General features: G+C 41.8%; 1 protein-coding gene across 2 annotated transcripts in view; it reads left to right on the top strand.

Moving 5' to 3' along the window:
- Window positions 1–24308, top strand: part of LOC102787924 (transcription factor COE1-like) — a 90444-nt gene that overhangs the window by 45962 nt on the left and 20174 nt on the right. For both annotated transcript variants that reach the window (XM_087847381.1, XM_087847380.1), the window contains exons 7-10: window positions 10827–10908; window positions 12408–12549; window positions 13802–13935; window positions 16695–16821. In XM_087847381.1, the coding sequence (XP_087703507.1) occupies window positions 10827–10908; window positions 12408–12549; window positions 13802–13935; window positions 16695–16821 (485 nt within the window). The remainder of the gene's footprint in view (window positions 1–10826; window positions 10909–12407; window positions 12550–13801; window positions 13936–16694; window positions 16822–24308) is intronic.

Genomic DNA, 24308 nt, shown 5'->3' with positions numbered 1-24308 from the left:
TATGACTAAATAAAAAAACATCCCTTTAAATATACTAAATATCTAAAAAAAAAAAAAAAGCACATACATGTGCATAAGTGGTGAAGCGGCACAAGAATATACCAAGTGGCATCTTTAACAACTACTTAAAGATTATTTTATATTTTATTTACAGTACTGTACGTCTTATACAACATGCTTCTTTTATATACAGTTGTATACAGTTGAAGGAATGTTTTGCAGTATTTTCCTGAATCTGAGGAGAGAGCACAGCCCTGTATGCTTCACAGTTCATCCTCCTACTACTATCAGCAGTCGCATCATCAATAAATGCCAGTGCTTCCACCGCATCCACCATGGTTGACAGATGATGTGGTATACTTCATATCAAGATCCTTTTTTTTGCTCCTTCTCCATACTTTCTTCCTCTAATCATTCTGGTCCAAGTTCATCTCGGTGTCATCTGCCCAAAAATGATTTCCAGAAATGTTCAAGCTCTAATCCGGCCTTCTTGTTCCTGAGTGTAGCCAGTGGTTTGCACATTGTTGTAAACCTTCTGTATTTTCACGTATGAAGGCGTCTCTCAATTGGACACTTGTACAATGACACTCCTACCTCGTTGAGAGTGTTAAATGTTAGAAGGTTTCTTAACCCTGGAAATGTATCCTGCACTCTATGTGTCTTCTGTGGCCTTTCAGATCTTTTTATGCTGCTAAGCTGGCCAGTGTATTCTTTTTTTTTTTAAGAATGAATCAAATTGTTGATGATTTGGCTGCTTTTATATGTCTCCGATAGGCTCAAAAACAAATTAAACCTAAGTAGAAGTGAGGCCTCTGTCAATTGCAGAGAAGTCTTTGTATTTTGAGTGCTACCAAATAGATGTCAGTCAATTGTCTGATTACTTTTGATCCTCTCAAAATGGGAATCTATGCATTTAAATTGTTTTAATTAATAAAAGTTAATGCAGTACTTTTGTAACACCACTTGAATTGAAGCTGAGGTTCGACACTTTAGTCACATCTTGATCGGAAAAATTGTGATTCCCCCAAAACGTATGGACCTAACTCTATCACCCTCATTCCTCCTGATATTATACAAATGATAATTAATCGTTTTTAATGAAATGTGTGCTCATGTTTGCCCACACCTGTACACAAAAAAGGTAAACACATACAGAAGGCTTAAGGTCTTTCAATCCATTAGAGCAAATTGAATAATTAAATAAAGAATCACTTCATGCAAGTGTTTTCTGGTTCTTTATCTACTGTACATGAAAGGTTTGGGTTTAAACTATGGCAACTTTGTAACACTTTACCTTGCTGAGTTCCCATTTGTGTGAAAGCAAGAGGTCATGATACATAAAAGTTGAATTTATTGAAGACGGACCAAGCAAGTCCAGCTTGGAGCAACACATGCATGCATCATACATCTGCGTGGAGAAGAAACTTATCAACGTTCCCCTCAATCAGTACCATCATATCTCAGAAATCCCTAAGTAGGCAAGAGATGCGTTTTTACTGACAGTGAAGCTGTGCGTGTGTGTGTGTGTGTGTTTGAGTGACTGACTGATGGAGAGAGGAGGAGACAGGAGGAGAGAGGAAGAAGAGGTTCCTGTCAATATCACTTCCTTCACCACTCTCTTCCTGCCCTCTGTTCCTTTTCGTACCCCCCACCCACAATCCCAGCCCCCCTCCGACACAATCCATGAATTATTTCTAAGAGCAATGACAAAGGAACAGACGCTCACTCAAAAACAGCCCCACAAGTTTAGTTCATCTGCTGAAACCCCCGCAGCACACTGGCGCTGTTGTCTTGTTAGTAGGTAATCACCGAACGGAGGGTGTATCTACGTGTGTGTTTTTCTTTGGTGGTGCTGATAAACTTTATGCGTGTGTGTCTGTGTGAGAGAAAAAAAGAGTAAAAAGAGTAAAAAGCACAGAGAGCCTGAGCTTCAGATCGATTTGAGGTAAGCTGTCTGTGCCTGCGCTCCCGCGCACGCATGTGTGTGTTTGTGTGTGCATACTGTACATGTTTGGCCCAGAGCGAGCGATCCTTTAGCTGCGTGCTCCCCACAACTCTTGCCTCCCCCCTTCTCCTCTGTCCCTCCTTCCACCTTTTTCTCTCCTTTTTTCCCCCCTCCTCCTCTGCCTCTCACAAATCAATCTCACTCATCTATAATTCAACAGTTTGCCTTCAGCCTTTAAAATATACACCACAGTAACCTCCTCCCTCTGTCTGTCTAGCCCCTCATCTTTGCCTTTACCTCTTTGCTGTTCTCCCTTGTTTCTCCCCTCTTTTCTCTCCCCCTGGTGAGTCGGCCCTCTGACGGCATTTGTAATGATGTTGTAATTTAATCTTATCATGGCCTCTAACTGTAGAGCAGCATCAGAGAGCCAGTAGCGTCGTTTTTGTTCAAGTATTTAACAAAGTTAATAACACCAAAAGCCACTAATCTCTTCAAGTGCATACAAGTAACCCCGGCAATGAATGTCTGGGATCATTTTTATATCAGTGAAGTTTTCAAAACGGCCGCGGCCTCAGTCGTTAAAGAAATCTTAAGATGCTGAAATGTTAAAGATTTTTTCACACAGCACAGCTTGTTTTTTATGCGGCAGAGTATATTGTATTTATGTAGCTCCTTAGACTGTGTTTATGTAGCTCCTTAGACTGTGTTTATGTAGTACTAATCTCACACTCTTATGGGGCCATAGTCAACACACACACAGAAAAACAAGACAAATTGCTAACTTTGAAGCATAAACCCTGTTTATTTCAATATGTTTGCCTAATTTTGGCATCGAATTCATATTCTTATTAAATATCTTTCCAGTGATAATAAACTGTTGTCATCTAAGTAGCGTCATATAGGTTCATCATACAGAATGCAGTATCATCACCAACAGGTTTCCTGACTGAGAGCAGATCCTGTGTGTGTTTGAAACACATGAGATCATTTTTCCTTCCACCTATCTGATTCAGGGTCAGCTGGACTCTATCTTAACTGTCAAAGGCCAAGAAGTGGAGTGCACCCTAGGCAGGATGGCAGTTTTGGACTAAGACAGAGAGACATGGAGAGAACATGCTTGCATGATCGTGACCTCTTTCCGTTGTTAGACTCCAAATGAAGCAGTTTCACTTTCATGTAGCTTATCAGTTGGCCTGATTACAACTTGTCTGGCTGACCGGTCATGAATGTCTCATCTTCTGCCATTTGTCTGAACAGGATTTGCAGTTTATGAGTCGTCTTCTCTTCTCAGTCATTCACTGACTCAGAGACACAAACACAACGGAGGTTCTCCTAAACCTCTGTATAATTTTGACCGTTAACCTCCAGTAAAGCGGCGCTGTATCGACTTAACGCAGCATTTGTAATGCATTACTGGGCTGTGCATCGCTCTGCGCTGCCTTGTCATAAACTGATGACATCAGTGTCACCCTTACATGCAACAATGATGTAATGACACTTGTACAGGTCTGAATGAGTGCGAAGTAAGTACGCCGTGCAAGTTATTAATTCTCAGTCTATCTCAGCCCTGCAGACATTACGAGCCCTTTCTCACCGACATCATGCACACTGGCTATCACCACTCTGGCCTGCGCTGTCATTTAAATATGCAGAGATGACAACAATGACAGCATTAATAGTAATGATAGCAATATGAAGCTAAGCCCTCATCATCATCATCATTAGCATATCTCCAGGGAGATGAGCCGTGATTGACAGCTAGCTGGGTGTTTTTTGGGCTGCAGCTCAGCTATCAATTACCTCTGTGCATATCAACCATCATTATGTAAAATAACTCTGCTTCGCTCGGCTCTCTTAAGTCTTGTTCCCTCGCATAACTCTCTTTCCCTCTCCCATGCATTTCCTCCCTCCTCCCCAGCCCCCTCGCTCCCTCCTCCGCTGCCTTTTTTCTTTCTTCCGCACTCCATTTTGCTCTTCTCCCACCCACCCCTGCACCCGCCCCACACGTTTTGAATGTTGCTCAGCCGCTCTGCTCTTTTTCCTCCACTCTCACACTCGAGTTACGTTCAGCACCGCTCACCCATGGCCCTGAGTGTTTTGCATTTGGACATCTTAGCCACAAAAGTTACTTAATACAGTAAATGTGCCTGACGTGTATAGAGAGATGCACAGTGCGTTGTTGCAAAGCAAATGGAAACACACATTAGCCCTCTGTTGTTCATTTTCAACCAGGTTCCTGTTTCGTTATCTTCAATAAGAGATGTCTTCAGTTCGTGTGAAAATCAGCGGAAACGCTCTTTGCACTTCGTGGACAAATTATTAAACTTTGCTTGTTAGATTTTGTAACTGCATGTAGCAATCACACTACGCAGATTATCAGCTTTGTGTTAGGCAAGATTTCACAAAACTCACATATTAGTGAACCAACCAAAATACATCTTCCCTCCAACTCAGATCCTTCTGATTTCCTTACATTTCTGCATCATATTAGTCTCTCTAATCCATTTAAGACAACTTATCAGCATTTAAAATACTAACTGCCTTTAATTACCACTCCTCCAACCAGTAAGTCAAAGTGGATGTAAACATTTAAAGAGATTTGAACTAAAATCTGTGGATTATAGCACTGAGTCCTGTATCAGCACCTGTTTAATCTGCTGAAGTGCCCCTGAGCAAGATAAAACCACAGCAAAGTAAAACAAGCATTCCTCCAACAGGAAGCAATATATTATCACATTATGACTGCAGTAACAGCCGAACAGAGGGCATAATAGGATTTTATGTCCTTGTTTTTCCTACCGAATACTCAGATAGCGGGCACGGGGCCCAGCAGTGCTATCTGATGTCATCACATTAAACAATAACAAACTCACAATGTAAACAGGAAACAGGAAGTTGATCTCTGTGAAAGATCAACAGACTGAGAGGGAAACTCTCACTACTCATATTAGCTGCAGATTAGCTACTGACAAATGAGAATAAAGCACATTTAAAGGCCGGTCACTAATGCGCCGCATATAGCGACAGCATGAACTTGTGCTTCATTTTTTTTGTATTTTTTGCAACTGGTCCCTCACTTTGTGCAGAAAATGATCAATTATTTTGCTGTTACGATCGGTACACATACATTTACGAGTTGCTTCGCACACACGCGCAGACGGAGAAAGTGAATATCATTCTGTCAGAAAGCTTTGCCAGGAAACTTGGCAGCTAGGTGAAACAAGACATCTAAAGAAAGCAGTGAGACAGAGAAGAGACACAGGAGGCAGGAGAAGCTAAAGCACTGATCTGTTGTTCAGTTTGTCTGCACAAACTGACTCACTGCAATTTCTCCACCTGTCAGCAACAACTCAGAATACCGTGTGTGTGTCTGTGTGTGTGTGTCTGTTTTTCTTTCTCTTCCAAGGCAGCATCGTTATTCTTGGCTCGGTAGCACACCAGGTCTTCTGGGAATAAAACGGACACAGAGATTCAGTCTTAGACGCTCACGATCTTCTTCACACATACACACAAAGCTGGAATTCCCCCAGATGTCACCCTTGCCCCGTTGGTATTGTAACTATTTAAATGACGGGAGAGTGGTCGAAACAAACTCCCATAATCCTCTTTCCCGATTCTCTCTTCCATTTGTTTCCCCTTCACACACTCCTCCCCCCCTCCTCCTCCTCTTCCTCCTCATCATCACTGTTTCTCTCTCTCTCTCTGCATTCAGCCATCTCTCCATCCCCTCTCTCTGTCACTTCCTGTCTCTCTGTTCAGGTCTGTGTTAGCCCTACATATTAAATATTAATGTCAGTTGTGCTCTGAGCCATAATTGCCATCTCAGCCCCTGAATAATGGATGCTGCTGTGCTGTTCACCACTACACTATAGCTAACAAAAAATAACAGCATCCAACTGTTGTTTGCTATATTACTACGACCAACGCAGTACAGTGCAGTAGTGATAAACCTGTCCACCCCCAGATAACTTCCCAACAGTGCTGGTACGAGCAGCTGTAGTTACTTTTTCACATTAAATGATTTGTTTTTTAACAGTCTAAAAGGGTGTATTTTAACCCTAACTTAACAGTTTTTTGCTAACCAAACAGGAAGTGAAAGAAAAAAAAACAACTGAAAATGAGACCATCTGCCTGCTTGTGCTCGTTTTATGTGTCCGTTTGGACGTTAGGTTCCTGTGCAGTCCTTCAAAAACCCAGCAGCAACAGCTCGACTGTGTGTTGTTCCAACACTGATCAGTGGACCGCAAAAGAGAAGAGAGCTTCAGCTTTTCATTTTGTATGTTATAACTTCGTCCTTTTCTGCAGCTGGCTTACAGAACAACAACAGCACAAGCTAGAGCAGCCCACAGAAAGGTCGCACCACATACATCGGAAACTGCCTCTAACAGGCAGCAGACGTTCTCTGCTGGTAGACGGGCTGTCTATAGCACCCTGCCAATGCACTGCCAAAGGAGAACCATATTCTACCCATTATTCACACTTTGACGTCTCATAATATTGAAAAATATTCTTACATGGGTCATTTAAGCTGGCAGAAATAGAGATAGTTGATTGTTTATCCGCAAGACCTTCTGGCTGATTATATTTTACGGTTGCCTAGCACTTTGTTTTAGTAGCATCAGTATTAACAATATAGCATGCTAACAACCCAGCAACATCTGAGTTTATAAAAAAAAGTATATATCCTGTATATACTCTGTGTATATACAGTATATACTGTATATCCTGTATACACTGGATGTTGTAGTCTTTAGCACCTATGTTTTCATCCACACTCTGACTCTATAATGAAAAATCACAAGTGTATAAGACAGTATTACTTTTGCATGTTAATGTTTTTGTCTTTCTTCTGTTATTAGTTTAAATTACTGCTCCCCCTGACTCCAACACTTGCCTAAAGAGCTGTGTGTGCATGTGTGTGTGTGTGTGTGTGTGTAGCAGGCAGGACTGGTGTCAGGTCAACTCTGTGAGTGTGGTACTCACAATATAGCAGCAAAGGTCAACAGCGCCGTTATCACTTGAACATGATCGGGCCTCAAAGAGGGAGAGCAGTAGAGGAGGGAGGGGGAGCGCTCTCCCCTCCCCCACAATCACTCAGACCCTTATAATTGCCCATTTTAATTGGAGGCCTCTTAACGACCGGCGACTGGACCAGCCAATCAATTCACACAAGGTGTCTCTGTGCGTGTGTGTGCGTGTTGCTGCAGGGTCTCTTTGTAGCACAGTTGATTAGGCCAGATGGGGTCAAGTGAAGGGGAGAGAGTATCGCTCCCATACTGCATTAAAATGTAGAATATGTACTTTTGACAGTCAATGAGAGAAAACACTCACACCGGAAAAGGACAGAGTCGAGTGGAAGATGGAAATATGAAAAATAATGAGATCACCAATAAGCTGAGCCAGTGATAGAAGGAATGCACTGAGAGGGGGGAATTATTGCTGTAATACTGATGTGGTGATTATTAAGGTGATGTTTAAACCGTTCCTATCTTTCTCAGTGGAGCAGCAACAGAGAAAGCAGCAAGAGAGCCTGCAGCAGAAATATTGTTACAGTAGCTGCAGAGCAGAAATAGAAATAAAGAAGTTCATTTACTCAGAGCACCTAAAGGAGTCCTGTTGCACTGTAGAGGAGTGCCTTACTGAGGTTTTATTTCTGCCTTCTGTTTTATCGATACAAGAAACAAGTGCGCCAACGGCTTGTTGTAAAAGTAAGCTGCAAAAGTCAGCTAAGTCCCAGTTTACTAAGGATTTAATGAACTGGGACATATAACATAGCAGAGTCTCAGCAATGGCAGGATGATAGGAGGTATGTTAGGACACTGTGGAGACTAGTTGCTGGTGATGGCAGCCCTCTCACTGACCAGTGTGAGGTGGAGATGGAGGAGGCAGGATGCAAGAGTCTAAAAGGCAGAATGACAGGAGAGTATATGAAACAGCCTGATTGGCTCACAGAGGCTGGGTAGGAAGATGACTGAACTTGAGTAATGATGACAGAATAAAGCTGGACACTGTGGGAAAGTGAAAGAGTAGACTAGAAGCCCAAAAACCCCAGGAATACACACCTTCCTCAGTGAACTTCTAAGGCTCATTTATAAAATGGTTCCATATTCATACTTGGAAGTCTTCTGATCGTTCCCAACAGCCTGCTTATTTTTTATTCATTAAGGAAAAAAACATACGCTTACAAAAGAAGGCTGTAAGGTCCGCGATAAATTTATTTAATATATAAAATCAGCTTAATTCGACAAACCCTTCCTTGTTATTTATTCTCGACTAATGGCAGCTTGAATGAGAGATTATGTCAAGAGTGAGAAAAAGAAAAGAGGAAGTCAAACATGGAGCACGGAAATGCATTGATTGAGATGGGACACATAGTCAGAACTGCAAAGTTCACTGCCAGCTTGGATGCATACGTGTAGCAAAGTGCAATACCCATCACACCAGCAGTGGGAAAATCACTCATGGTGTCTAAACTTTACAAAGAGATAACTTTGAGGTCAAAGCGAGGTTTATTTTTACATTTAAAACAATTTAAACAATGTTGTTTGTGGTTATAGATGAGACCACAGTAACAGTGCATGTAAAATCCATTCACTTAGTTTAACTATCAGAATAAGACACATGCATTTGATTATGAGAATCCAACCTTGTGTTGTGTCTCCCCGATTCATTGTATCTGCTTTTCTATTGTCTGAAACTCTTAAAAACGTATAAATAATTCATATCACTTATATATCTGTGTTGACCAAAAACCAAGACAGCAGTAAAACTTTAACTAGATGTGTAGAGATGATATTCTTGGTAAGATCTGCGTTATATACTCTTCCATCAGATCAGTGCTTTTGAACAACAACTCCACAGTCTTTATTTTAATATTTTGTCCTTTATTATACTTTTTATCTTATATGTATGTTATACAACATTGTAGAAGCAAATTATATTTTAATTACCATTTCCAGAAGCAGACGTTTCAATTACAGCACCATTTGCAAGAGTTACATTAATAAAATGCTTATAGTTTTACACTATTAAAGTGAATTTTTTTCTCTTTCCCATTGGGTTTGTTTTTTTGTTTGAATCCATATTATTTTCAGTCTTTGAAATTTAGGTTTTTTACTTGTAAATTATTGCGGGTTTTTTTTTTTTTTTTAGTGTATCAGACAGATGAGCGGGGAAGTGTGTAAGCCTCCCAGTCGCCTCCTTTACACAGAGATCTACAGCACAGGGTCAGCTGAGGCGCTCATGTTAACGCTATGCTAGTGTTGTGAGAAGGACTAGACAGTGGGAGGTCAGCAGGGGTCACCGTGGCTGTCCTCCGCTGTGATAGGCTGTCACCCGGAGGTTAAGGGTCAAGATAATTAGGTATGCAGAATCCCAGCGCCGGTGTTCTAATGAAGCTTGAGCTCGTTAATGCAGAGTTTTACACTCAGACCTGCCACTAGGCTGTGCTGCACCGTCACACACACACACACACACACACACACTCGCATGTGGACTACATGTTTGCGCACACACACACGCGCACGCTCATGCCTCTGCTTTGTTCTGGTGGTCCAATTCAAGGGCTGTCATCTCTTGAACAGCAGCGCTTCGGGCTCAGCCACCAGGGAATGGAGATAATACAGACATATTTTCATGAAATCTAACATAATGCAATAGCTCTGCAATCTTAATGTTATAATGGAGTTATAGTATAGGATAGTATAGTATTATATTCAATAATTTTCTGAGATATAGAGGTGTCTTTTTCTATCTTATCTTTAAATATCTTATGTTGGAGGGCTGTAGTTTGTGTAAATAGTCCTGTAGACCTTTGAAATGGCAAATATGGTTAATGTAAAAAATATTGTATTGGATTGTGTTACAATTTTCATGTGGTGCTTTAGGTTTTCATCCTAGGCCAGTAACGCTGTTTGATCTCATTTCTGTGTTTCTGTAAAGAAATTCCTCCCGGATTAAAGTGAAACTGAAGACAATCATCTGCTGTTTATTAACACAAAATATATTTGCAAAGTAAAAGGTTTTGCATGAGTGCAGAGGAAGGGAAGTGGCCGTCTTCTTTGTGTTTAAAGCTGTGTGATAGGGTATTGCTTTTGTTGAGCTGTGAGGAGCACAGATGTAACACAAATACACATGCAAACATGAACATGTGTGGGTGTTTGTGTCTTTCTGTGCAAGTGTGCCTTGTTGCTTCTGCCAGGCTGGCCAGCTGGCTCACAACAAAACACAACCTGGATGTGTTTGTTTGCCGTTGATGGCCATCTGTGTGTTTGATTTATTCTGTAATATAGATTTATGACATATGGTCCTATTTCAAACACCTAATGTCAACATAGCTCCACTTTTTAATGGCTTGACATCAGGGTTAATGTTAAGAAAGTCGATCCTGAATCTTAATTTTTGCAGAAATATACAGTTGCTTATTATCTTTAACACTAACTGGATTTGTGCTTTTTTGTGACTTATGGAAAGACGGAAACAGCGGGAAGGCTTTAGCTAGATTTTTGAGAGCTGAAATTCACAAAAAGTGTAAAACTTAAGGTCAAACTTATGATTTCCTCACAGTCACGTAGTTTCTGCAGTTTTGCTACAATACTGTAAAACTTCCCTTCTCATGTGCTCATCCGCTGTCTTTTTGTGGACTTTTCAAAGAAGCTGCTGTGGATTTAGGAACAAAAAAAGTTCCTCACATCTGCAAGCAAATTCCACTAGGAAATTCATTTTGACTTTCACACAGTATGAAATATTAATTTCTCTCTCTGTTTATGTGGATGTGTCTGCACTGGGCCTGAGCTCGCATTCTGGAGGAAAGCAGTCTTCACTCTGGTCTATTGTCGAGCTGTTAACCTCAAATATGGCCTTATCCTCTTTGTCTCCACAGATTTTTCCTCAAGTTTTTCCTCAAGTGCAACCAGAACTGTTTGAAGAATGCAGGAAACCCGAGAGACATGAGGAGGTTCCAGGTACAAACCGCAAGATTTTCTTCACTCTCGTAATTCATTCCTCATTTTCTTTTGTCGAGGCTTCTCTCTATACCTCGCTGTCTTTTTTCTATCATTCTCGCCCTTCCCTTTGTCTCCTGTGGACATACCACATAATGACACACATGCATGGCTGCTGCAACACATATACGCAGGAATGTGTGTATGCGTGTGTTTCTGTGTAAGTAAATAAGCTATCAGCGCCTGTACAGGAAACATGAGATCCTGACCCTGAGTAGTTGGAGCATAAATATACACACAATGCAGGGGTATAGAGGGGAGAGGGTAAGAGAGCCAAGCACAGAGTGTGTGTGTAAGAGAGAGGGAGAGATAGGCCACAAATTGGCAATCATAAAAGAAAGATGCTAAAAAATATCATGGCAACCAAAAAGAAAGAGATTATGCAGTCTGACAGGTGAGGCTGGGACAGAGATTGGGGTCCAGGGTGTCCCCTGCCTCTCGCCCTGTGTCAGCTGGGATAGCTCCAGCTACCCAGGACCATAAGCTGGATAAGCAGTGAGAAAAATGGGCATATAAATAGGATATGGAAGAAGCAACTGAAAAATCCCATTTTTATTATCAGTCTAACATTCCCAGTATGCATCGGCATACTGCAAACCTGAGGGACCACAAGTGACAGAGACACAGCACGCAAATGCATTGCCAGTGACACTGTATCAAGAAAGAAAGAAAGAAGGTTGTGAATAAGATTTCAGGCAGTGCACTCAGTATTATTTCCTTATCTAAAGGCCACAACACAATCAGGAAGACACCACTTGAACATGAATAGAGAAACTGGACGCCCAGGAGATACTGATAGATTTATTACCGTGGCACATGAGTGTGTGTGTGTGTGTGTGTGTGTGTGTGTGTGTGTGTGTGTGTGTGTGTGTGTGTGTGTGTGTGTGTGTGTGTGTGTGTCTTTCTGGCGTGGCGTGCTCTCTTGTGTACAGACTTGTGTGTGTGAGAGTGAGACAGGATGGAGAGAGTCATCCAGCACCAAGTGTGTGACGGTATCTGTGCCTCTAATTGTGCAGCTCTATTGTAGTGGAACCAGAAAAGACAGCTCTGTTTCCCTGGGAGATAATTAAGGGCCGGACCCATCAGGAACTATTGGACAGAGGAGGACACACACACACACACACACACACAGAGAGTGTACAGTGACTTAGTGTGTGTTGAGGGTGCTGATAATAGCAGTGATAACAGGTTACATTTAAAGAGCTTTTCACAGTTTCATGCTTTTAACTCCTCCCTGCGATGATCCCTCGACCCCCGACTTTGTAATTCCTCATTTTTTCTTTTCTTTTTTCTTTTTCTTTTCTTTCTCTTGCTCCCCTCCCTCCCTCCCTGCCTACCTCCTTTCCCACCCCTACCTATTTTTTTTGTCCACCTTTTCCACCTTGTTCCCCAATCCTCTCCTCGTTAATCACCTTATTTTCCCAACTCTCTCTGCCACTCACCCCCTTACCTCTCTCCAGGTGGTCGTATCAACGACAGTGAGCGTGGAGGGACACGTCCTGTCGGTCTCTGACAACATGTTCGTTCACAACAACTCCAAACACGGTCGACGGGCCCGCAGGCTCGATCCTGTGGAGGGGACGCCGTCTTACCTAGAACACGGTAAGGAGTGTGTGTGCATGCATGCAAGCACGTGTGTGTGTGTGTCTCTGAGAGCATAAGCAGCATGGCCACCAGATGGTTGATGGTTTAATCCTATCAGGTGATTCCTGCCCCTCCATCTGGCTAATCCAACTCACTACACACACACATTGCATGGTGTGGTGCTTTCTGTGTGTCAGTGTGTGTGTATCGGTCTAATATCATTATGCTTTTTTTCATACTCAAACCCAGACTAAGGGGTGTTGTTGTAATTCAGCTGCATACTGATAATCACACACAAACACTTACACGAGAGCTGGTTTTTGACAGACGGGTTTTTGTTGTTATGACATAGGATTAGATCACATGAGCTTAAACACACAATACTCTGTCATATTGAAGTGACATAAGCTGACTGTATCCATTCTGTTTGAAGTCACGTGATGCACACCAAACCGTCTGTGTGTGCTTTTATCCATGTAAGATCATTCGTTTCAGAAATGAACTGTCCTAATCTCATGCCAGTCAAGCTTTGGGATCAACAAACTGTAAACACACCAATACAGATTGCGTCCAAATGATGCTTTTAAACTACCTTCAATCAATGATAATGGAAAATTACACAGTGAAACAAGAAGTGAGCTTCTGTTTTTGGGGGTTTTTGTATGAGTCATTTAAATAAATCTCTTTTTTACCAGGAGTAAATAGTAAACTAACTGCTGTTGGTTCAGAGCTTTCAGTGATTTCTTTTAAAATTTTGGTTAAATTCTGTTATTATGACAGTCTATTCTTTCCCACTCAAACACTTCTCAGAAACATAAATAATGGTGGAAACTGAAGTAAAGAGAACCCAAAGACTTTACTTGATACTTCAGCACTCGTTTCCTGTGTTTATCATTTTACTCACCAGAATTATTTACAAGGGGAAACCCTTCTTTTTTGCACAAGGACCCATTGAAAAAGGACTCAGTCTTTGAATCTGCAGTGTTTTCAGTGAATAAGTGTGATGATCTGGAACACAGCCAGAATCCGCGGGTGCAGCAGGATGAATTATGAGGTGCAGATGCAACAGGGATGAAAATGCTTCAAGCCAGATTTCCCCTCCAGTTTGCAGACTGATTTGTGTTTTTTCCCAATAGTAATATAGTTAATATTTCATGTCTTTTTCAGCTGGAGTTTATTGTAGATGCATGTTAAATACCAAAAGCACTTAATTCTTTTTTTTCACCCTTTTACTCCTGGATCTAATCATCCTCTCATCTATATGCTCCAGGAGCAGCGCCCTGCATTAAAGCCATCAGTCCCAGTGAGGGCTGGACTACGGGAGGTGCTACTGTCATCATCATAGGCGACAATTTCTTCGACGGTCTCCAAGTAATCTTCGGTACCATGCTGGTTTGGAGCGAGGTCAGTTTACCAGCCGTCATCATCCTGCCCCAGTGTTGTTTCAACCCCTCAACTGTGTGTTTTTGCCTTCGGAGCTTTGGAAGTAATTCAATATGAAAACACACTTTTCGTCATGGTCAGGCTCTTAACTGTGTGTGATCAAGTGCATGTTTGTGTGTATGTGTGTGTGTATGTGTGTTAATGTTTGTCTAAATGAGGTTTGGCTCTCTAATGAGTCCCCACCAACGAGCGACCACCGCCCCTCACTGCCTTCCTCACCCACACTCCCTCTGTCTCTTTCTCTCCGGAATACTGATCAAATCAGCAGATTTTGATAGCCATCAGCTTAATGCTCACAAAAACACTCCCTCTCTCACACACACACACATACAGCTCACTATCATACTTTTCCCCAGTTCCACTCCTCGACTGAATGTTTATTTGTCTTCTGACTCCACTCACCGTGTGTGCCGAGCGACCGTGGCTCTTTTCCAACAACAACAGCGACAGTGTTTCTGTGTGTGTGTGTATGTGTACACACACACTGGCAAACATGGATGGGTGTTTGTGTGTCTGTGTTAAGAGCTGAGGGGTTTGTTTACAGTGTTGAGAGCCACACTTACACACACTAACATGTGTACAGAGTCTCAGTTCAGTTCAAACTGACTCAGCTCTCTTGGCGTTCCTCATCCCATCCTTCGAATGGATTTTAGCCAACCAAATGCTTCATTTGCACTCAACCTGATTATTGATTTCAAAGCAAGAAAACACAGTTTGAAAAAGGTCCGTCGGTGGAAAGTCATTACATGTTTGCCAAGTGGGGTTTGTCTGTATCTCTCCATCCTGTCTACTTTTTTTTCAAACAAAACAGATATTTTGAAAATCATCCATAAATATGTTATAACTGGTTCGAGTGTGTCTCGAATATGGCTCAAAAACAATGATTTATCTTCCTCCTGGTATAAACAGAAATGCTGGGAGGTCAGGATTTAGTTCATTTCTATTTTCTTTTTATTTACCCTAAACTTGTGGTCCATTTCAAACTAAGTCAAGTAACATACTGTCATCATTGTGGAGCAATTCTGTCATCGTCATTTATTGAGGTTTACCACAATTAGTTCATGTCACAGCTCCCTTAAGGTCCTGCCACAGCATTTGAACCGAGTTGAGGTCTGCACTTTGACTAGGGCCATTTCAGCACCGTTGTTCTGTCCATCGTCTTCTACTGGAACAGATCCCAGCTGTCAGTGGGCGATAGGTGGGTTACACCTTGGACAGGTCGCCAGTCTACTACAAGCTAAACACAAACAGACAGGCAATAAATCACACTCACATTCACAGCTACGGGCGGTTTAGAACAGGGGTGGGCAACTCCAGGCCTCGAGGGCCGGTGTCCCTGCAGGTTTTAGATGTGTCCTTGAACCAACACAGCTGATTTAAATGGCTAAATTAGCTCCTTGACATGTCCTGAAGTGCTCCAAAGGCCTGGTAACGAACTAATTATGTGATTCAGGTGTGTTGACCCAAGGTGAGATCTAAAACCTGCAGGACACCCGCCCTCGAGGCCTGGAATTGCCCACCCCTGGTTTAGAATCACCCATTTATGTAACATGCATGTCTTTGGACTGTGGGAAAACCCCGAGTATGCAAACTCCACACGGAAAGGCCACATCACGTGCATTCAAATCCAAGCCTTTCTTGCTGTGAAGTGACGGTGCTAACTAATGCACCATTTTGCCACCCCCATCATTGTTCTGTTGCATGACCCAACTGGGCCAAAACTTAGCTGTTGGACGAATGTCCCCATCTTACTCTAGAGCGTTTGGTATACAGAGGAGTTCATGGTCGACTCAATGATTGTAAGGTGTCCAGGTCATGTGGCTGCAAGAAAAGCCCAAGTCATCACCCCTGCACTACTGTGTTTGACAGTTGGTATGAGGTATTTCTGCATTATGGCCAAACATCTCCATTATGGTCTTGTCGGTCTAAGGGACATTGTTCCAGAAGTCTTGTGGTTTGTTCAGATGCAACTTTGTAAACCTAAGCCATGTTGCCATGTTCTTTTTAGACAGAGGCTTTTAGAAAGAGGCAAACAAGCCACACTTTTTATTTCTTTTTCTGTGTGTTTTTCTGATCGTGTTGTTGTGAACTTCAACATTTAACATGCTAACTGAGGGCTGTAGAGTCTTGGGTGCACTTTCACAATTTCCCAAGCATTGCATGGTCTGACCTTTGGGTGACTTTGCTGAGACCACTCCTGGCAAGATTGTGGCATTGTGTTAACACACACCTGAACGCTCCGGACCAGGAAACCTGCCAAAACGTCAGCTTTTATAGAGGTGCTCACACTTGCTGATGACGACTCTATGACTCATTTTAAATCTTAGCTAATAATGAAAAAAGGAATCAGTGGTTTTGCTCCAAAATGCCACCTTCAAATTCAGACTAATGCAAAAATGCACTAAATTCAAATATAAAACCAGGTCAGCTAGAGATGAATTTCACATCATTAACAAGCGATCAATCTCCAACCCAACAACTAAAATAAAGTTTAGAGCAAAGCTTCAGTATGCAGGTTTATATAAATCTGCGACTGAATTGCTAGATTTAAAGGAAACATCTTTTTTTTAAATCAGTGGAGATATTTTTCATGAATAGAGAAAACCTAGCTGCACAACATTAAGAACTAAAGGTGCTGTGTTGTCCCGATGTTTAATACTTCATTATTCTTGATTCTTCGGGTGATTTGACTCTTGGTACTCTGTTCCTTGCTTTTCTAGCTGATTACACCACATGCCATCCGGGTGCAGACGCCTCCCAGACACATCCCTGGGGTTGTAGAGGTCACTCTGTCTTACAAGTCTAAACAGTTCTGCAAAGGCACACCAGGGAGGTTCATATACACAGGTAAGTTCAAAGAACACAGTTACACACACATACAATTTACTGTATTGTCTTAATTAAAATATTTTTTTCGTCTTCTAATATGAAAACTGTCTAATTTGTCATTGTAGGTTAGTGAAAAGGTGTGTTTGCATATATAAGCTTTTGTATGTGCATGTGTGTTTCTACATGTTGGAGAGAGAGTGAGAGAGACTGTGTCTGAATGTGCGTGTGTGTGTGTGTGTGAATAACATCTATGAGTTGTAGTTCACTCTCAGGCCAGACAGTGTTGAACTAATGACTGTAGATTAGTCAACATTAACGACCCACACTCGTTAGAATGTTGCCATAATCAGAGGCTCGTTAAAACCAGCTACAATTAAACAGTCTGCTCTTTATAGCCCTCCATACTGAAACTATTAGTGAAATCATCCAGAACACCCAGTTTACTAACACACATTAAACGCACACACACAAACACACACGTTTCTGACCGGATTGTTGACTTTGAGTGAGCATTTTCCTGCTAAACGGAGTAGTGCAGGAAAAGGAGAGAAAGCATGCGTGTGTGTGTGTGTTATTTTGCTCATGCATGTGGAAATGGATGGAGGTGATGTGATGTCTGGTATTGATCCGCTCAACATGGCTCCATCACACCATAATGATGACGTCATTCACAGATCACAGACAAGGGGGGAAAAATTGTAGCTGCCATAGAAATTCTTGGATTTAATGACGCCAACATTACAAGAGGATTTAAACATGATCAATGAAGATGGAAAAAAAACTTACAATGAATAAATGTGAGTTTTACTCTTGGGGACAAGTACATAAAATCTCTAATATTTCCTGCTCAAAAGGTGAGAAGAAAGTGATGAAGTCTGCATTTTGGCTTCGTGTGCTTTATTTAATTAAATTAAGCTCGATGTGTATTCCATGATAATGCCCAACAAAAAGTCATAGAGGAAGAACAGTATTAGGGAAGTAACTGAAAAAGTAAGGACAAATGCAAGCACTTCACTGCTTTAGACCAGTCAGGATTGTACAATTTAAGAAAAATGGGCTTCTGTGTTGGACGTTTTCCAGAAATCGCAGCTATCACCACAAAAAAAGCAGCAATTATAAGCTTAAATGGCAGACCCACAATCAGGATTTTGTTAGATGATGGCTGTACAAAATTTTGAGGAGTAAAATGTCAGGCGATGTGAGTTTCTTTTAAAGGTAGTTCCTTTGTAAAAGATCTCCAGCTTACTTCAGTGTTCTTCAGACGCAACATCTTTGTGACCCTGAGGCTAGCCGGCTGGTAATTGGTCCGTCTGGCATCTAACTGCTGCTCCTATTGGGCGGAGATGACCCACTCGTGACCTCGCGATTGGCTAATGGCTTCAACATGTGACCCAGGAAACGCGATCCGTTAGTGCGGTTGCCTGATCCCGCCTCGAGGTTGACTCCTTGCTAGAAGTCACTGGTGAAAGGTCAGGGTTGTGAAAGCTGATTGGCTGTGGTGGTTTTTCAGCGCTTAAGCTGTGGTTGCCTCTGGGTGTAAGGGCTGCGCAATTAAACACACTCACGAGCACACATGTGCAAAAAAACCACGCGCACGCACACACCACACGTAAAAACGCACGCAAAGCCACACTTACATGGGGTCATGTCTTACACAACTTACCACACACACTTTCAAACAGGGGCAGGAGTTTAAAGTAATTGTAAATCAGAGTGATATGAGGGAAAGATGGTGACTAGTCTGGTAAACAGATGGTCTACCACATATGTATACACACACATACAAACACACATACACATGCACACATGGTGCCGTATGGCTGCCTCATCTGCCCGATGGGAAAAATTAACATTCTCGACATCACACACCATAAACTATGAACACACAAAGGTACAAAGTGACAATCAATAAATGCTGGCATTATGAACGCATGTGTGGACACACACTCGTATAAAGAGCTGATTTATTATCAACAGCTTAAAAAAAACTCAGAAAGCTCAGAAACTTTTAGAGAAATTTGAAAAATGGTGACAATTTTACACTTTTTTTCTTCACTTTTCCAAACAACCTCGCTTTCATTTTGGAGAAGTGAGAAATAGAGAGATTAAAAACAGAAAGCTGGAGATGCATAAAAAGAAGGGGGGGGGGGGGGGGGGGGTGGCCATAGGAAGAAAGGTGGATTTTTAAAACCAGATTGTAAAGTATCGATCCTCTCATAAGTGGATCACATATACTGATACACACATGCAGATACACTCATCGTACATAGACACATATACAAACACACGGAAAGTCACAGAGAGAAGACGAGCTCGGGAGAAAGAGATCTCATCTCATAAGGAGAAGAATGAAGCAATAATTCAGTGGTATTGAACTGCTGGCTGGCCAGAGAATCAATATCACCACACCTCCTCTTCTCCTCCTCCTTTTCTTCTTCTTTTTCTCCTTTTACATCAGTCCTCTCTGTCCTTTCACCCACCCAATTTCACTCGCTTCCCTCCTCTCCTGCTCTTTTACCCCATTGTTTTTCCTCTTTCTGCGCATTCTTTTGTTTCAACACCACCCAAAGATAACTAGAAAAACATCGCCATTTTACAATAAATGCACATGAGAAATCCTAGACATACAGCTTGCTGCACTCTTTCCCACCACCCCCACGTCTTCTCTTCTGTCTCCCTCCTCTGTTCACATTTTATTGTGAAACAGGAGTGGATGGCCTGTCCTCATGAAACTTCAATGAGTATTGATCTGATGGCAGCTCTGGACTCTGGAGGAAGAACTAGGCTGGAGGATGGAGGAGCGGTGGAAGAATGGATGGACGGATAAAAGTGGCAGAAGGTGTAGTTAAGAAAAAAGGAAGGAGATGAAGCGGAAGAGAGTAGGAGGAGGGGAGAGGAGGGAGTCATGCAGTGATGATTTCACAGGCAGAAGGGTGGCAGGATTTGTCGAGATGAAACAGGTTCAAGCTTCAGTATCACCAAATCGCCCACTGTCTTGAAGCTGTTTATCTTTCTTTAGACTCATCATTGACACAACTCATATCATTGGATTAACATGGTGCTATGAAATGTATTTGCCCCCTTCCTGATTCCTTTTTGCATATTTATCACATTTTCAGATATTGTTGACAAATTTGAACATTAAACAAATAATAAACCAAGCAGAAAGGGAAAAGCTCCAAAAGGAGATCTCCTCTCAAAAACCAACACATCATGCAACAATGTAAAGAAACAACTGAGAAACAAAGTCAGTGGCATGTATTCGTCTGGAAAGGGTTACAAGCGAGTTCTAAGTCTTTGGGTCTCCAGTCAGAGCCATTATCCACAGATGGAGAAAACTTGGAACAGCGATGAAACTTCCCAGGAGTGGCCAGCCTGCCGAAGTTACTCCAAGAGCGCATCAACAACTTATCCAGGAGGTCACAAAAGAACCTAAAAACACATCTAAAGACCTGCAGGTCTCACTTGCTTAAGTTTAGCTCAGAGTTCATGATTCAACAATAAGAAAGAGACTGAACAATAATGGCATCCATTGGAGAGTTCTGAGCAGAAAACAGCTTGTCTCATTTTGTCAAAGACATCTGGAGACATCTGGATGATGACTTTGGGGAGAATATTCTGTGGACTGACGAGACAAAGGTTAAACTCCTGTTTAAGTCCTGTTAGATCTGCATAAAACTAACACATCATTTCATAAAAAGAACATCATAGCAACCACCAAACATGGTGGTGGTAGTGCTGTGGTCTAAGGCTGCTTTGCTGCTTCAGGGCGTAGAAGACTTGCCATAAAAGATGGAACCATGAATTCTGCTCTACCAGAAAATCCTGAAGGTGAAGGCCTGGTTCTTGCCCTTAAACTGAAACACACTTACATTATACAGCAGGGTAATAATCCGATACCCACCAGCAAGTCCGCCTCTGAACACCTCAAAAAACAAAATAAAGGTTCTGGAGTGGCCTAGTCAAAGCCTGGACTTAAATCCAGTGCTGTGGTCTGACCTTAAACAGGTCATTCCTACTCAGATATCTTTGAGTGTGGATGAATTAAAACAATTCTGTTAAGAAGAGCGGGCCAAACCCCCTCCACAGCAACTTGAAACACTCATTGCCAGTTTTTGCAAACACTTGATTGCAGTTCTTGCTGCTAAGGTTGGCACAACCAATTAATAGCCTTAAGGGGCAGTTATGTTTTCACACAGGGACAGGTAGGCTTGGATAACTTTTTTCCCTTAATAAGTAAAAGCATCATTTAAAAACGTCATTTTGCATTTACCCAGTTACCCAGTAAGTGTGAAAAATATGCAAAAAACTAAGAAGCCATGAAGGAGGCAAATACTTTTTCACACCACTGTACTGTATGTCCTTATGTCAAAACTGGCATCTGGAGACCCTCCAACTGATTGTAGTTGTCTGCATTTCTATGGTAAGTGAACCTAATCTGATACTACTAATGCCTTTTATAGCTGATGTGTAACCACTGGAGTGAGTTCTGTTGGGTGATGTTGTTGCTTCTGTGCATTAAGAAACTGCTAAATCTTTTGGGACAGCTGAACTTTTTGCTTCAAAATTCACACACACTGTACATGTAACTACAGAGATACATGAATCCATAAATACGCAAACATTCCCGCTTTAAAAAAACATTTAGTTCTCTTAATAAAGAGTCAGTTGGAGATACTTGAGGCCTAAGGTACTGAAACCGCTCAAAGTCATGCTTTTGTATATTTGTACATGAATGTGTGTGTGTGCGTGTGTGTGTCCGTGTGTGTGTGCGATATTACAGTTGGCATCGTCTCTAGAGATGTACAGGGAGTGTGGATCTGACACTGGCAGTTAATTTTGGCAGTTGATATCCCACTGACTGTTAGGCAGCTGTTTTTCTAATTTTTGTTTTTCTCAACTATGACTAAGTTTAGTTTTCGGCTTTGTCTGTTTTTATTGCTTGAACACAAGCTCTCTTCACTCCTTTCACCACCTCTCACCTGATTTTATTCTTTTCTGCTTTCATTTCTTCTCGCTTCTCTGCTCCTCCTTGACCTACTTCCTTCCAGACCACTCCATCATGTTCACATAATTATCATATGTGGATCTTAAAAATCATAATTTGTCCAAAAACTTTCCTTGGAGCAGGGAGAAGTACTGTCCATGACAGTTTAACATCTGGTGTTTTTATAGCTCTGCAATTTATGAAGTTATCTTGCTAACAAATTGCGGTTCAGGGCATAACAGAAACCAGAAACTTGGGTGTGATGTGATAATAAAACAGACATATATCTAAAACACACACACACACACACAGAGAGAGAGAGAGAGAGAGAGAAACTAGAAAATAACACAAGATATTCAGCTGCAACTAATTTAATAGTGCTGGATGTGGAAAGTACCCGATATCACTGCAGCTGCACACTTGGACATCACACACGTGCAGACACACCCTCTGCAGCCCACACCTACTGTGCATCCATTCATATGTCTATTTGTCTTTGTCTTTTTTTTCTTCACTTATTCTCTAACTCAACTTAAGCATACATGGGTCGAAAAATGGGGTGAAGACACATGTTCAGCACATATAAATAAACACAGAAAATCCTTTAAAGCCGTCATCCTGACTGACAGAGCTTTCATGTCTCTACTTGACTGACATATTGATTGTGTAAAGACTGCAGAGGGCTGTAATTGGGACATTAAAGTGAACACTAAACGCTCTTTAAAACCCTTTAGATTATACACCTGCAGTGTTATTATCATACAAGTGCTTTTGACACCATTAGCGACTGCACCAGGTTTATCCATCTCTGCACATATTTGCATTAACCGCCTGCACTCTATCAGGTCTGCTACCATTAATAATGACAGTGTAATATCAGTTAGACTGGGCCGCCTCCCCAGAGTTAATGCTTATGTTTTAAGGTATGTATGTATTTATTGTAGATTATATTTATGTAGCTCTGCAGTGCTTTGCAGAGGTAAAACTTTAATAAATAAAGCTAAAACAATGCAAGGCAACTGTAGATGTCTCAAATAGTGGTGCAGAAATATACTCACTGCCCATTTTATCAGGGACATATATTCAATTGCTCATTAAAGTAAATATCTGATCAGCCAAACACATGGAAGCACCTTAATGCCTTAAGGATTGTAGATGTGGTCAAGACGACCTGCTGAAGTTTAGCTGTTCATGGCAGCTGTGGTAATGTAAAAGCTTAGGGGACACTATTACAACTGAGCATTGTCACAGCCTCACGTCCACCCCTTTATGACCACAGTGTACCCATCTTCAGATGGCTTTTTCTTTGCACAATAGCATGCCATGTTGCAAAGTTCAAAACATCTCAAACTAGTTTCTTGAATATAATAATAAGTTGACTCAACAGATTTCAATCCAGTAAAACACCTTTGGGATGTGATGGAACAGGGAGATTGAAATCATGGATGAAACTGCAGCAACTGTTTGATGCTGTCATGTCAATATGGACCAAAATCTCTCAGAAATGTTTCCAGTCTGTCAAATCTGTGCCGTGAAGACTTAAAGCAGTTCGGAAGACACAAGGGTGTCATAGTCAAGGGATAAAGTGACTGGTGATCTTAAACTTCTCTTCTGCCAATATTCTCTTCTGCCTGAATTTGTGTTGCTACTCAATGGATTGGATTTATATAGTGCTTTTCAAGGCACCCAAAGTGCTTTACAATGCCACTATTCACTCACTCTCGCATTCACACACTGGTGGAGGCAAGACTGGTGGAGGCAAGCTCCAGTTGTAGCCACAGCTGCCCTGGGGCAGACTGACAGAAGCGAGGCTGCCCATATCGCGCCATCGGCCCCTCTGGCCAACACCAGTAGGTGGTAGGTGAAGTGTCTTGCCCAAGGACACAATGACCAGGACAGAGAGTACAGGGATCGAACCTGCGACCTTCCGGTTACAGATGCGCTTCCCAACCCCCTGAGCCAACTCGTCACTCAGTGACGTTATAGTCCCATGTGATGCCCAGAGTGTACAATAAAGGCATAAAAGAAGCCTGTTTGGCCTGTTTTTGTTCTCTTACATGCATCTGAAGAAACATAATTCAGCTTTAATTCAGCAGGTTTTCTTAGCAGCTAGGCTTTCTTCAAGTTTTATAAATTTAAAATCTGAAGTCAAGCATTCTGCATTCAACAGTGTTCTGCTTCAGGAGAATATCCACAGTAGTTGCTGAGAGATGTATTTTTCTCAGTTACAGTTTCCCAGCCCGATTTTGAACTGCCGACCTTTCAGTCACAAGCCCTCATCTCTAACTTCCAGGCTTCTGTTGGCTCATGCTGAGCAGGTTCACTATTTTCCAACCCAGTTTTGCCAAAAAAAAAACGCTTCTTGATACCAGTGTGTTCCTTGGGAACAAAATGTCACAAAATGAGATGTCATCCTCTCTCCTCTCTAGTGAGATCTCCCCCTGCTGATTGCCATAGATGTTGTGATTCTGTCTGTTTATGCACGCTCAGGCTGAACACCGGCAACAAGAGCATTAAA

Source organism: Neolamprologus brichardi, chromosome 10, assembly GCF_056152115.1.
Source record: "Neolamprologus brichardi isolate AB-2024 chromosome 10, ASM5615211v1, whole genome shotgun sequence".
Lineage (NCBI taxonomy): Eukaryota > Metazoa > Chordata > Actinopteri > Cichliformes > Cichlidae > Neolamprologus > Neolamprologus brichardi.
This window is presented reverse-complemented; position numbering and strand designations above follow the sequence as displayed.